The 16248-nt window shown below is 43.9% G+C and overlaps 1 protein-coding gene across 1 annotated transcript in view; it reads left to right on the forward strand.

Moving 5' to 3' along the window:
* Positions 1–636: 636 nt before the first annotated feature.
* DISP2 (dispatched RND transporter family member 2) overlaps positions 637–16248 on the forward strand; it is a 45480-nt gene continuing 29868 nt past the window's right edge. The window contains exon 1 of the mRNA XM_084845250.1: positions 637–869. Within this exon, the coding sequence (XP_084701376.1) occupies positions 763–869 (107 nt within the window). The 5' untranslated portion in view covers positions 637–762. The remainder of the gene's footprint in view (positions 870–16248) is intronic.

Consider the following 16248-nt stretch of genomic DNA (forward strand, 5'->3'; position numbering starts at 1 on the left):
TTCCCCTTAAACTTTCCCTGTCACATAAGTTATATGAAATGGAATGTTAAAAATGGGAGTCAGTACCTTTTCTTGAACGGGCTTGGTCTTAGGCCATAGGAAATTGTCTGCTGCCTTTTACTCTAAACCCCTTGCCAAATACGGGTGCGTTGCCAAGAATTAACGTTTTGAGCAGAAATTAAAAAGTGAATAATACCCCAAGGCCAGGCAGCAAGTACCGGTAGTTCTCTTTACCGGAACAAGGGGCCAAGACGGTTTGCTCAGAAACTAAATTTATCCGATTGCCAGTTGTTTTGCTTTTCCTGAAGGATCTGGAGCACAGGGACCTCCAGAATGAGGCGAGGGGGGGGGTCGTGGGGCGTTGGAGAAAAACTCAGCAAGATGAAGCGCCAGCAGTACCTCGGAGGCCCCAAGAATCATGAGCCCCCGCCCCGCCCCGCTTGGACGACTGGGCCCCTGGTGGAGAGGATGGGCCCTTGAGACTCTAGACCCGTACAGAAGACGGTCGAGCCCAGCCGCGGACGCTCCCAAGTCGGTCTCCCTTCCTTCCCTTTGCTGCGATTGGACCACGTGCCCGGCTCGGCCCGGTCCCTCCCCAATCGGTTCTCCCAGGATCAGCGCACGCGCTCTGTTGCCAGCCGAGAGAGAGCGGGGGGGCGAGCAGCCGCTGCGGCGCTGGAACGAGCCTTCAGCTCCGCGGAGTTGCGGACAGCGCCCCCCCCCCCAGCCCCCAACGAACGGGACAGGGTGCCGAGGTGGGCCATGGAGCCGGGCGCGGCGGGCTCCCAGGCGCTGGACGAAGCGGCGGCGGCGGCTGCCGGTGAGAGAGCGGAGGCGATGCGCCCGGAGAAAGGCTGCTGGTCCCCCAGGTGAGTCTCGGGCGCCAGGCGCGGGCTGGGGCTGGAGCAGCGCCGGGCTCTCCGCCTGCCACCCCGCCCCTCAGTCCCCGCGCCCTTGGGGGCCTTCTCCGCGCCTTCCCCCTCCTCGCCGCGCGCTCCATCTCCATCTCCATCTCCACCCCAGCCCGCCTCGTCGCCAGCTGGCAGCATCCCCGAGGCGAGCCGTGCCGTTCCCAGACAATGGAGGCGCTCTCCCCCGGGCGAGGGGAGGCGGGGGACGGAGGGAGGGACCTGCTGCTGCTGCTGCTGCCGCCGCTTCCCGCAGCCCCGCAGCCGCCTTGGCTGCGTCCCTGCCGCGGGGCCCCGCCGTCGGCGGCTCACCCTTCCCGGGAAAGTTGGCACTGCGGCGCGGGGGTGGGCGAGGCCGCGGGGGAATCACGCTTCGCCTCGTGCGCCGGCTGGGGCCGAAGCGGCCTCTCGCTCTTCGCCGGGAAGGTCCCGAGGTTCAGCCCAGTGGATCCAGGCGACGCCGCTCCCGCTCCCGCGCGCGTGCTCCTTTCTCGGGATGCTGCGGGCTGTGCACGGGAGGTGCCCTGGCGCTGCACCCGCTGTCGCTCCAGGAAGCGATCCCAGGCAGCGAGCGCGCGCGGCCGGTGTTCTGCTACGGATACCAGACGAGCCCATCTGCGCATCTGTCTTTTTGCCCCCTCGATTAAAGTGACGTGCGTTGCCTTGGATCCTCGAGGAGAGCCGGGTCACAGACGATTCCCTCCCGCGGCCCAGAAAAGCCAACCAAACCAACCGGGAGGACCCGGCTTCGCCGTGGCGCCACGAACAAAAGGGACAGCAGGCCAAGACAGCGGGGAGGCGGGTGGCTCCGGTTTCGGTGGGGCTGTGGCTCCATTCCGAGTTTCAGCCAGAACCAGCCAGAACTATAAAGGTGCTGAAGGCTATCCCCAAAATAGGTCCAGCACCTTGGATAGCCCCTTGAGAGTTCTGGCTGGTTCTGACAGAAACCCAGAATGGATTCGCAGCGCCACCGAAATTGGAGGCACTAGCCTCCACTGGGCAAACACGATTGCACCCAGATTCCCCCGCTCAGAAAAATACCAAGGAGGCGGGGCAGGGCAGCTGTATTTATATATTATATTTTATCCCGGTTGTTTCGGTGTCTGTATAACACTGTCTCACCCCGCCAGTCAGCAGGGGCCAGATATATAACCAGCAGTAAATGCAGCCATCCAGAATAACTACAGCCCTGAGGAGATGATTTTCTCCTGCAGGGTGCAATGGAGTGGAACCAACCCAGACATTATCAGAGGAAGGCATCCTAATGATAGTCCTTAGGCAAGAAAGCAACTGGGTGTTAGGATGTGGGTTCAGGAAATGTTGTTTAAGGACAGCGCCCTGCTGGGGTAACTTCATGGGCTGTTGGCTATAGAGATACATGCATTCACAATAAGAACATAAGAAGAGTCATGCTGGATGAGACCCAGGGTCCATCTAGTTTAGCGTTCTGTTCAAACAGTGGCTGACCAGCTGTCCACAGGAAACCCAGAAGCAGGACATGGTGTACGTAGGAATACTTCCTCTGATACTGGAGGTATCAATCAATGTGCATAGCTTAAATACAAAGTCTGCAAACTTGGATCAACTCAATCATAGATTTAACAAGGGATCTACAATTAATAGTGCCATCCTGTGCAACAGAAGTAAGTCCCACTGAGTTCAATGGGACTTATTCTCAGGTACGTGTGTATAGGATTGCGGCCGAAATATATGTAATTGCTTTTAAAGGTGACCTAAAAATAATTGCAAATAAATGTGGTTTATTTAACCCATGGGTTGTTGAATTCTGGGTTGTTGTGATGTGTGTGAACTCAACTGTGCTAACAAACCATTGTTTGTTAACCATGAACAACCCAGAAAGAAAATCCATGGAGAATCCATGGTTTGTTGTCGGGTTGTGAACTCTGGGTTGTTTAACCCATGTGTTAGTGTTATGTGTGAACCAGGTCTATGTCTGCTTCAGTATCTTGTACATTGGAAGAGTTCTGTGTGTGTATGAATGATGAGAGCAAGCAATTTAGCATGGGTCTTGGAGGCATTTGATCAATAGCTGGGATGAAATGTACCCCAACAGTGCTGAAAACAATTCATAAAAACTTTTATGTAAGATTTCTACAACTCCATGCTCCAGATATTCCTCAACTATTTGAACTGCTACATGAAGTTTCAGTCTCTGCCTGTTCTAGATATAGTGAAAAATTGATGTGTAATGCAATGTTACGTGAGCAGATGTCTGTGATAGGACTTTCTCCTCATCTCATGCCCCCTTCAGCCTGCTGTGCCCTCCCAAAATCTGCTTCAGAGGGTCCCTCAGCCCTCCAGGACAGCTTTTGAGGGTGCGTAGGGGGCTGCCAGAGGAAGGGCAAACCAACCCTCCCTGGTCTGCTGACAAAAGGACTTCCATCAGCAGAAAAATTGGATTCCACCCTATATTCTTACAGCTTTGAAGGTCAATTCTAGCCCCATTTGCATAACAAAGAAAACTGAAAGACCATGCCTATCAATTGCTGGGGGTCAAGTGACCCCACAAATGCTGTTTAAAGGTGCAGTGTCACCTTGCTGGTATCTGTTCCACCTGCAGTAGAACTTCCGCCTTCAATTTCACATCTAAAATGTAGCCACCATATCATGTCTGACTAGGAAGAAACCACCCCTTCTCGCCTCATGTTTCACCCCTTCTTTTAGGCATTGTACTCTCTCAATTCCAGAAGTCACTTATTTTGACCTTATTTAAATTCCATTATAAAATCCTATTCAAAAAGCTTTTACCATGAATCCCAGGGGGGGGAATTCATTACAGCTAGACAGAAACTTGGCAAACAACGCAAAGCTTTAGATCAGCAGAGATTTGTTTTTGTTGTTGTTTAAAAATGAGGAAGTAATTGCTAACATCAGTATTTGATGAAGAATCTCACTGCAGAGAGCAGCCAGTTTTGAGCGGGATGGTGGTGGTGAGGAAAAGACAGAAAGGTTTTGCGTTTTTTTTAATATTGTGATGCAATACAGCAAGAGGATTCCTTCATATTCCTTTGGCTGTTGTGATTCCAGGTTGTTGTTTTTACCTGTAACAATGAGGGCAGGTTTATAAGTGATTGTATGCTGCTAACATATCAGCCAGCTCGGAGATGGGAATTCGATATGGTGGGCTCCTCTGCAACCTCCTAGGGGATTGATGGAAATGAGGAGGAGGATGAAAGCAGAGGTGCCCACCAAATGAAATTCCTATGCCGGAGGTGTCTGACCAGTTAGCATCATGCTGTCATATTTTGTAATGCCTTCAGGTACTTTAATATTTTGTACACTGGAAGAATGGGGTGGGTTCATGATGTCACTGGTGCCAGCCAATCAGCGCTCTCCACAGTTGGCATTTGGTTTACCTTGAGCTCAGACCTGGGGGGAAGATCAAAATGGGGAGTAGAGCTTTCTCTGTAGCCCCATTTCTCCAGTTGCGTGTTTGTACATATCCTTTTTCTTAGCCTCCCTCCCCATTTCTGTTGATCAGATTATGAATTCCTGGTTTCTGGTCAAAACAGGCTTCTGCTCTGAATTGGCTTATGAAAGTGATTGGGGAGGGAGACAAATAAGGAGAGGCAACAAAGTTGCTGTGATGCAAATTTAGAGCTGTTGACACTCACTGTTTCCTCTTTGCTGTCTGCTTAGCTGAGTCTCTATTTCATTTCTTTCTTTCTTGGTTGCAGCTAGCAGGGCTACATAAGAGCCATCAGACAGACCACAGCTTTGAAACTGCAGCTGTTCCTGTTCTGTGAATGGGAGAACATTTGTGTTCACATTGTTGCCTCGACATTGCTGTTGCAATGCTATAACTGGGAATCTCACTGCCCACCCAAATCTCTTGTTTTGTTGCTCTTTTTCACTGGATCATCATCAGTGAATTAATGGATGAACACAAATATGACTGTATCCTGGTGTAGTGAAGATAACAGTTTCTCATGATTAAATGACATTGGCATATGATCTATCCCTTAGAAAATCATCTTAGCAGGCTGCCCAAATGAGAGGATGCATAGATTGCTGCTAACAAATAGCATTAACCTCTCTATTAAGCACTGGTCATAGCAAAAACGTTTTATGAGCTAGAGAAAGCCAGTTAATTTTCTTAACACACAGGGCCCATTTGCATGTAATGATGGCAAACAGTGGGTTAAGAACTAATTGTAGGCTAACTTTGGGTTGTTTAACCCACGAACAAACCCATATTGTCCAGGGTTGCATGTCACAAAGCAACCTACAATTGAGCCAATTGGAGCTTGCATATTCAAAGCAGCAGCAGCATGCCTGTAGCATGCAACCTGGCAAATTGTGGCTTAATTACCAATGATTTGCTGCCGTTACATGCAAATTTGGTCACACCACAAATGCCACCTAGGCTGGATGTAATTTAACCCCAAGCTGTGAACCTGATCCTTAAATGGAAATGCAACTGGGTCAACAACAGGCTGAATACTACCCGCAGTTGGACAAATTACTCACCAACAGTACTTCCATCTTATCTGGATTAGCCTTCATCCATCCAGTACTGATGTAAGGCATCTTTTCTGAACTTTCTCTACCTCACCTAAGAACATAAGAAGAGTCATACTGGATCAGACCAAGGGGCCATCTAGTCCAGCATTCCGTTCACACAGTGGGCAGCCAGCTGCCCATGGGAAACCCACAAGCAGGACATGAATGCAACAGAACCCTCCCACCAAGGAACTGTTCCCCAGCAACTGGTGTACATAGGCATACTGCCTCTGATACTGGAGGAAGCATATAGCCATCAGGACTAGTAGCCATCGATAGCCTTCTATGAATTTGTCCAACCACCTTTGAAAGCCATCCAAATTGGTGGCCATCATTAGATCTTGTGATAGTGAATTCCATAGTTTAACTATCTGTCCTGCTGAATCTCCTGCCAAGCAGCTTTCACAGCCACTCCACTTTGGGTTGACATTTTCATCAAGTTGTTCACCGCAACCCCTTTCTTGGTCAGTCACTGCTAAGTCAGCTTATACTTGAAGTTGGGATTTTTTTTTGACCCATTGTGCATCCCTTCGCATCACTGAACCGCATTTGCCATTTTGCTGCTCATTCTCCCAATTTGGAGAGATCCTTTTGGAACTCCTTGCAATCCAGTTTTGTTTTAACCATGCTAAATAATTTGGTGTCATCAGCAAACTTGGCCACTTCACTGCTCACTTCTAATTCCAGATCATTTATGAATAAGTTATGAAAGGCATTGGTCCCGATACAGACCCCTAGATTAGATTAAAAGGAGAAACAGAGTTGGGTGGAAATAAAGCACACTGATGACACCTTACCCCAAATTCCTGAATTACCTCCCCCACTGGTTTCATATTTAAACATAATGGGAGACAAAATAGAGCCCTGCCTTAGCACAAATGCGATGGCACAGAGCTAAAGTCCCCCAGCACTTTCTTCTAGAAATGATCTGACATATAGGAAAGGAACTACCAAAACAAGTGTCAAGAACTCCATCCTTCTCTTCTACCCTGACTGTGAAACCATGTCAAAAGTTCCATTTTATTTCTGTACTGACTGGGAGCTCTCTTCCTTTGACCAAGCCGAAACAGCAGGCAACCACCTGTGAATCTGCTGTCTCGACATAGCCTGGGCAAGGCCAGTCTTCAAGGCCAGAGTAAGACTTTGATAACTAGGCAGAATGATCTCAGCTGTGTTCCTGTGAGAAAGTGCCCCCGCCCTTCTAGGAGTTGGGATACACTGCCGGAGTGGCCTGTGGTTGGCTGCCGGACAGAAGAAGCCCTAGACTAGCTGCCAGCAATTGGCACCCTAGGTGAACCATGCAGTTGGCACCCCCACCCCCAAGGGTAGCTCTCGGCTAAGGTTTCTGATAACCTGGGAAACATTTTGCCCCTATTTTCTGTTTAATGAAGAGGCAACACACACACACACACACCTCGCATCTTTGGAAGCAGAAGTATTATCATTTATAATAAAATGTGCCCACTGCATCAGCACAAAAGGTCCGATAAAAACAACGGAGGAGACGAGCACAGCCATCTGCTCTGCGAAGGAACAGAAGTCCCATCCACAATGTCCAAGGGAGGTCCCTGGAAGAAGGGTCCCAGTTGCATCCTTGGGGCGACAAGGCCCACAAGGCACCACAGGCTTAGCTCTCTGAGGGCAAAGGAAACGGCTGCTCACGTGGGAGACTCTTACTCCCTGCCTCCAACTGGGAGCAGCACTGAGCAGGAGGATATCCCACATTGCCTCTCTCACTTCCACAGCCATAGTCATATTCCCTCTGTACATGCATGTATTTTTTTCCTTGAATTTGGCGCCCCACTTAACTTGGCGCCCTAGGCAACTGCCTAGTTTGCCTATACGGATAGGCCGCCCCTGGTACTGGAGGTCTTCCCCAAGTTGTCAGGGGTCTGAAGATAAAAAGGGGAGATTGGGAGCTGCCCACTCATCTCCACCTACCTGTGTCAACTTGCCCTCGGCTTGTGAGTTCTTGGATCCTGGATTGGGCCTTGTCCTGTAATGTATAAGATAGGCTTAGGTATTGCTTTGTTATTTTGCCTGGAGTCTTGTTCCAACAGTTCTCCTTGATCTCTGAATACCTTTTTATCTCTTCCCCCTTTCTCTACCGGAATAAACTTCATATCCACCTCAAGAGCTGTTTGCGCTTCTGGACTTCTGGTAAGGAGCAATGTCGTTCTGGCAGTGACTTGCGGGGCTCCGCAGGTCACTTCTTTCAAACAGCTGTGAAAAGGTTGAGAAACTTTTTTTCCCCCTGGAAAATAAAGGGGAAGTCTGCAGTACCATCCGGATGAAATCTTAGAAGAACAGCTACCTTTGCGGAGGATGCAAAGGGGCTCAAAACTAAGGTCAGTCGCCGGAGATAAACACCTACTGAAATGCTGTTTTGAAACTCTTAATTAATTAAGAGAATGGGGTTGGACTCGAAGGGGTTGGACTCGATGGCCTTGTAGGCCCCTTCCAACCCCACTATTCTATGATTCTATGATTCTATGAATATAAGGAGGGTGTGCTCCAATCTTAGATAGTATTTGGAAACTTAAACTACCAGCAAACACCACTTGCACAGCAAAAAGCGAAAGTATGGCAATTGTATAAATCTAGCCTGAATTAAAAGCAAGGAGTTGCAGACTTTTACAAAGTGAATTTAACTCAAGAGGTTCTTTCAAAAGAAGAAAAAAGAAAGAATACTAAGACTGTTTGCATTTTGAATAAGTATTACAATCTAATTACCTTTCTGTTTCTTTAAATCATTGTTTGAAGGTTTTAATGTTTGAATTTATATGGCTAAAAGCTATGTTTTTGCCCAGTTCCTTCTATCTTCTGCATGACCTTGAGAAAACAAAGCCAAAATAAATAAATCTTTGGCAGAAAGCCTCTAATAGGCTGGAACAATAACAATGACAACTGAATAAAGAAGGAGTATTGCTGACACCTGTTGGATGCTAAAAGACCAGCAGCTTATGAAAAATCTTTCTTCTTTTCATGTTTTTTTTTAAATTATCTCCTTTTCTCCTTTTGATACTGAGAGAGATCTCTTTTGGCATTGGAGGATCAACAACTTACTGGATATCCAGACAGACTAATTTATAAAGGAAATAATGAAGAAGTTAATTGAATGAGTGTTATGAATTTGGATAAACCAGCAAAGGATATCAGAATAACGCGTAGTAGAGCAAATACCTGGGAGATGCCTACTGAACAATCAAGTAGAAATATGAAAGCCAGGAAAGGCTCTCTAAAAGAGACTCCGATGGGAGCTACAAAATTATCAATGAAAGCAACAATTAGAAGCAAGGAAGAGGTACCTGAGCAGAAGCAAGGCATACAAAAGATGGCCTTGGATGAACAAACACTGAATATTATAGATGCTATAAGCAAAAAGAGGCTTTTGAACTACGCGTAGAACAAAGGATGGGCACCTTTGAACAACGTATAGAAAAATGGATGGAAAGGCAAGTGTTGGAAGTAAAGGAGGAGATTAAAGAAGAATTGAGACAAGAATTTAAGAAACTAGATGATGCATTAAATCAAAGAACAGAAAAATTTAAAATAATGACAAATAGAGTGGAAGTTGTTGTTTATTCACTCAGTCGCTTCCAACTCTTTATGACTTCATGGACCAGCCCATGCCAGAGCTTCCTATCAGCCCTCACCACCCCCAGCTCCCCCAACATTGAGTGGAAGTACTGGAAAATAATGCAGACGTTGTAACTATGGAGTTAGAATGTGAGCAGAATGCCTTAGCTTGGCTTGAGCTTAAAGACAAGGAACACTCATTACGTTTTAGAGGAGTTGTGGAAGGTTATGGCAATGCAGAACCTGACCTCAGAACAGAATTGGTAAAGACTATAGCAGCCTTTTTGAGTAAAGAAGAGAAAACCATGGAAATGGAAATAGATCGAGCTTACAGACTGAATTCGACATATGCAAAAACAAAAGGTCTACCCAGAGATATTATTGTCCATTTTGTAAAGAAAACTACAAGGGATTCAATTCTCCAGAAACACTATAAAACTAAATTGAAGATGGTGGGCAAAGAGATTATCGTCATGAAAGAAATTCCTGGAAGATTTCTGAAGAAAATGAGAAATTATACATTTTTAACAACAATCCTGAAACAGAAAAAGATCATGTTTAGATGGGAATTCCCAGAAGGTGTGGTCTTCTCTTACAGGGAACAGAGATTTAAGTTGAACTCAGCTCAAAAAGCAAGAGAGTTCCTTTGAACTTATGGAAAAGATTGGACAGACCTACAACCTGATGTACAAGAAGAGGACAGCACTCAGGGTGCAATAGGTGGAAATTAAGAAAGTACTTTAATCTTATATTTTCTAAAAAATGGATTATAGATTTTTAACTTGGAACATTAATGGGGCGAATGCTCCTCAAAAGAGAAAGAAAATATTTTACTATTTACAAAAATTGAAACAAGATATAATATTCTTACAAGAAACCCATATTAAGAAAGAAGATACCAAAAATTTAATTAATAAAAAACTAGGTGAAGAGTTTATAACTGCAAGCCAAAAAAAGAAAAATGGAGTAGTTTCATATATTAAGCCACATTTGGGACCGGAATTGGTATTGTCAGATGAACAAGGTCGTTTTGTGGGAGTTAAAATTACACTGAAAGGTGTATCAATGTTGATTTTAGGGGTTTAAGCACCTAATGACCACAAAGCAGAAATTTATGAGGATCTCTTATCCAAACTCGTGGATCTAACTTTTGATAGTTGGTGTTTAATGGGAGATTGGAATGGGGTGATTGCACCTCAAATGGATAGAGTATCGGAGAAAAAAATAAAGCATAATCAAGGGAAATTACCTAAAAGTTTCTTTGAATTGATGGACAATTTGGCTTTAGTAGATGTATGGAGAGATAAAAATGGAAACTCAAAAGAACATACATATTTTTCAGAAAGACATAAATCTTTTTCAAGGATTTATATGATTTTGACATCTAAAGAGCTTGCTACAAAGACTGGCAAAATACAAGTCCTACCAAGATCATTTTCGGTCCATAACCCTTTATCTATGTCATTTGTGAAAAGCACTACTTTTAGATGGAGATTGAATGAAATGATATTTCAAAATAAAAGTATTGTGGATGACACTAAAAAGAAATTGAGAGAATTTTTTGAATTGAATCTGGACAAGGGAACAAATATCCAAACAGTATGGGATGCAAGTAAAGCCTATATGAGAGGTTATTTTATACAACAAAACACACAACTGAAAAAGAAAAGAGAAGAGAAGGTACAAAATATTCTAAAACAGATAAAGGAGAAAGAAGAATTCCTAAAGAAAAAACTGGGAAAGGCAAGTGTCCTACTACAGATTAAATTACTCCAACAACAATTGTTGATGTTAACAGTCCAGGATATGCAAAAAAAAAAAAAACTTTGTAAAACAAAGAAATGTTGAATTTGCTAATAAACCAGGAAGATGGTTGGCCTATAAACTCAGAAAGGAAAAAAGAAAAGAAAACAATTGTGAAAATAAGTGAAAGAGGATTAGAATTAACTGATAATGTGGCAATTCAGAAAGCCTTTTATCAATATTATTCAAATTTGTATAAAGGACAGGATATCTCCCCAGAATTAATGGATAAATATATTCATAAACAAAATTTACCAAAAATTACTAAGGAACAAAAACAAATGATGAATGGCCCGATAACAGTAAATGAAATGGTGGAAGCAATAAAAAAAATTAAATTGGGAAAAACTCTGGGACCAGATGGAATGTTAGGATTATATTATAAGAAGTGTGAAGAAGAAATTTTACAACCGTTGAAAAATATGATGAACACTATTTTAGAAAAGGGGGAGATACCGGAAACATCGAAAAAAGCATATATAACATTAATACCTAAAGAAGGACAGGATTTAACCTAGACAAAAAACTACAGACCAATCTCATTATTAAACAATGATTATACGATATTTGCAACAATTTTGGCAGAAAGGCTCAAGAAAATATTGCAGGAGTTTGTATATGAGGACCAAAGTGGTTTCTTACCAAGGAGACAGATGAGAGATAATGTAAGAACGGTCTTGAATGTGGTGGAATATTTGGAAAAACATCCAGAAAAACAAGCAGCTCTTATCTTTTTAGATGCAGAGAAAGCATTTGATAATCTCAATTGGAAATTTTTAATTAAGACTTTAGAAGAACTGGACTCTGGAGAAAACTTTATAAAATTGGTGAAATCAGTATATACTGATCAAAAGGCTCAAATAATTATAAATGGGGATCTGACTAAACCTTGTGAGATACAAAGAGGAACAAGACAAGGTTGCCCATTGTCACCACTATTTATATTGGTTCTAGAATGATTGAACAGAGATATAAGACAAGGTGATCGAATTACAGGAATAAAGATTAAAAAGGAGAAATATAAGTTGAGGGCTTTTGCAGATGACTTGGTGTTTTTTTTTTGGAAGAACCTTTAAAGGGAATTGAAATTTTAATGAAAAAATTAAAAGAATTTGGAGTAGTGGCAGGGTTCAAAGTTAATAAACAGAAAACAAAATTTTTAACAAAGAATATGAAGGTTCAAGAAAAAAAAAGTTGATGGATAAGACTGGCTTCCAAATTGAAAAGAAAGTAAAATATTTGGGAGTCCTTTTGGCAAATATGAATTCTATGCTTTTTCAAAATAACTATGATAAAGTGTGGAATGAAATTAAACAAGACCTATTAAAATTGGAAAAATTACAACTATCACTTGGGAAGAATTCCAACCATCAAAATGAATGTATTACCTAGAATGTTATTGTTGTTTCAAATGATACCCATTATTACATTGGATTTACCTTTTAAGCAGTGGCAGAGAGATATAACGAAGTTTATATGGCAAGCAAACAAACCAAGAGGTAAAATAAAAATTTTACAAGATGCAAAGGAAAGAAGTGGCCTGGGATTACCAGATGTTAAAACCTATTTTTCTGCCTGCTGTTTGATGTGGATGAAGGAATGGGTGATGTTGAAAAACAGAATACCTTTAGAACTAGAAGGACATGAATTGAGATACGGGTGGCATGGTTATTTGTGGTACGATAAAACAAAAGTGAATATAGATTTTAATAAACACTATATAAGAAGGGCTGTGTTAAGAATTTGGAATAAATATAAATTAAGGTTCTATCAAAAAATACCACAATGGATATCTTCACAAGAAGCAGTGCATAGAAGAGAATTTGATAGTACACATAAATGGATAAGATATAATGATTTACTGGAACTGTCACAAGGGGAAATACAGTCAGGGCCAGAAATATTGGAACAAGGATAAGTATTTTGGCAGTTGGCCTCTGTACACCACCACATTGAAGTTGAAAGGAAAGTTAGGAAACTCACCCAGATGGGAACGAAGTCAGGACTTTCAGCTGTGATTCAAGGGGTTTGACAAAAGTGGGGCACTAACCATTCAGGAAGTGCAGCCAGTGGCATACACCCCCCCATCATTGGTGGCCCATAAGTAATGGAACGAATGGCTGACAAGCAGCTGCATGGCCAGGTGTGGCCTGTTTCCTGGGTACCCCATGACCAATCAAGCAGAGAAAAGGCCTGGAGGTGGTTCTGAGTGTTATATTTGCGTTTGGTAGCTGTTCACTGGAACTCCCAACATGAGGTCCAAAGAGGTGTCCATGCGAGTAAAGGAGGCCATCATTAGGCTGAGGAAACAAAATAAACCTATCAGAGAGATAATAAAAACAGTGGGAGTGGCCAATACAACAGTTTGGAACATCCTGAAACAGAAGGAATTAACTGGCAAGCTCAGCAACAGCAAAAGGCCTGGCAGACCACAGAAGACAACTAAACTGGATGACCGCAGAATTCTGCTCATGGTGAAGAGGAACCCTTTCACAACATCTAGCCAGGTCAAGAATGCTCTTGAGGAGGTAGGCATATCATTGTCAGCATCTACAGTCAGGAGACGGCTTCATGAATGTAAATACAGAGGCTTCACAACAAGGTGCAAACCACTGGTTACGCTCAAGAACAGACAGGTCAGATTAGCCTTTGCCAGCAAACACCTTAAAAAGCCTGCCCAGTTCTGAAATAAGATTCTTTGGACTGATGAAACCATGATTAACTTGTACCAGAATGATGGGAAGAGAAAAGTTTGGAGAAGGAAAGGAACAGCTCATGATCCAAAGCATACCACATCATCTGTCAAACATGGTGGAGGCAGTGTTATGGCATGGGCATGTAGGGCTGCCAATGGAACCGGGTCACTGGTGTTTATTGATGACCTGACTGCTGATAAAAGCAGCAGGATGAATTCTGAAGTGTATAGGGCTATACTTTCTGCTCAGATTCAGCCAAATGCTGCTAAACTGACAGGACGCCGCTTCATGTTGCAGATGGATAATGACCCAAAACATACAGCAAAAGCTACTCAAGAGTTTCTCAAGGCAAAGAAGTGGGATGTTCTTCAATGGCCAAGTCAGTCACCTGATCTCAACCCAATAGAGCATGCTTTTCACTTACTGAAGACAAGACTGAAGGCAGAAAGACCCACAAACAAGCAGCAGCTGAAGGCAGCTACAGCAAAGGCCTGGCAAAGCATCTCAAGGGAGGAAACTCAGCATTCGGTCATGTCCATGGGTTCCAGACTTCAGGCAGTCATTGACTGCAAAGGATTTTCATCCAGGTATTAAAGGTGATACTTAAGTTTGAAATGATGTTGGTTTGTTCCATGACTTATGAGCCACCAACGATGGATGTGTGTATATGCCACTGGCTGTACTTCCTGAATGGTTAGTGCCCCACTTTTGTCAAACCCATTGAATCACAGCTGAAAGTCCTGACTTCGCTCCCATCTGGGTGTGTTTCCTTTCAACTTCAATGTGGTGGTGTACAGAGGCCAACTGCCAAAACGCTTATCCTTACTCCAATATTTCTGGCCCTGAGTGTAAGTTAAAATCAAGGGAAAGCTTATTGGAAGAAGATTTTCATATTTGCAACTTAAAGAAAGGTTTAAAATAGATGAGAAAAATGGTGGATTTGAACAAACAATCTGAGTTTGAAACAGCATTGTGTACAAATGATGAACATGTTATTGCTAAACTGTCTAAGTTACTGTTAAGCTATGAGACAGAGGCTGAACAAGTAAAAGATTGCATGATAAAATGGGCACAAAATGTTGGTCATAATATATCAATGGAAGAGTGGGAAAATATGTGGGGAAAAGATTTAAAATTTACTTTATGTACAAGTCTTAAAGAGAATTTTTATAAGATGATGTATAGATGGTATATGTCACTGTTTAAATTGTCTAAAATGTATAAAGGTGTTTCTGGAAAATGTTGGAAATGTCAAGACCAAGAGGGAACGTTTTATCATTTGGCTGTTTCCCGCCTCCCAGCTGAGCAGAGCAGAGCAGAGCAAGCTGCTCCAGCTGGTCCAGGGACTACAGAAGCAGGCAAGCTCCCAGAGAGCGAGCGACAAGAGCAACCAAACAGGGGGAGCAAACAGGAGTTGGCCAGGGGAGTTCGGCAGGGGAGGTCAAGGGGGAGGCCCCTAACATTTTTTTTTATTTTTTTACTAACTTTTTTTCATTTATTTGTCTTGTAACACACACTTCCACACCAGTGGGACTCTGCTTTTAACCTCTACTGAGTAGAGGAGCAGGCACAGGCTAGTCTAGAACAATCACAAAGCTAGACACAAAAAGGGAAAAGAGGCTATGGAAGGACAAGACTCTCCAGTGGTGGTGACCTGCAAGGTATGTGCAATGTTTGTTTTCTTGCCTGAGAACAACATGGCCTACACCTGCAACAAGTGCAAGTTGATCACGCTGCTGGAGGAAAAAGTAAGTGGACTGGAGCGGCGACTGTCGACCCTCCGGGGAATAAGACAACACGAAGAGTTCTAGGACAGAATGGGGGAACTACAGCAGCAAAGGGCAGACCAGAAGCTTGAAGAGCAACAGCAAGATGAGGCAGTGGGAAATGCTGAGGTGAAGAAAAATGGAATAGAGGATACTCCTTGGAAAACGGTGACAGTTAGGAGAAGAAGAACTAGACGCCACTCTGCACCAGTGGAAGCAGTGGAGCTGTGGAACCGATTCCAGGTACTTGCAGATGAGACTGGAGGACAGCCTGCAGAGGAAGAATCACAGGGGAACCTGCATGAGAGTGAGCAAGAGGCTAAAGGTCAGTCAAACAGAGGCGATGAAACCCAGGCCTACAAGAAGAAGAAGAGAAGAGTGGTAGTAGTGAGAGACTCCTTGCTGCGTGGGATCGAGACCCAAGTATGTCGCGAAGACCCATGGACTCGCCAGGTATGTTGTCTCCCAGGAGGACAGATTAGAGACGTGACTGAAAGGTTGCCTGCACTCATAAAGCCCACTGACAGGTATCCCTTTCTTCTCATCCATGTGGGAACAAATGATACCGCCAAGCGGAGCTACGAAGAGATCACGTCAGACTTTGAAGCTTTGGGAAGGAAATTCAAGAACTTTGGGGCCCAGATAGTTTTCTCATCCATCCTTCCAGTAGTTAGAAGAGGGATAGAAAGGGAACGAAAAATACTCCGGGTGAATGACTGGCTACGAAGGTGGTGCCGACGAGAGAGATTTGGATTCTGGGACCACGGGCTATACTTCCTGGAAGATGGGCTGTTGGCTAGGGATGGGTTGCACCTCACAAAGGCTGGGAAGAATGTGTTTGGCCACAGCATGAAGAACTTCATCAGGAGGGCTTTAAACTGAATCCTACGGGGAAGGGAGATGTAATGTTGGGGGTAACAATGGACGTAGGCGCATGCACTGCAATGGAGAGAACAGCTCTGATAGTGCCCA

Source organism: Heloderma suspectum, chromosome 1 (genome assembly GCF_057233095.1).
Source record: "Heloderma suspectum isolate Gila_16-S chromosome 1, 16-S_ref, whole genome shotgun sequence".
In the NCBI taxonomy this organism is placed as follows: domain Eukaryota; kingdom Metazoa; phylum Chordata; class Lepidosauria; order Squamata; family Helodermatidae; genus Heloderma; species Heloderma suspectum.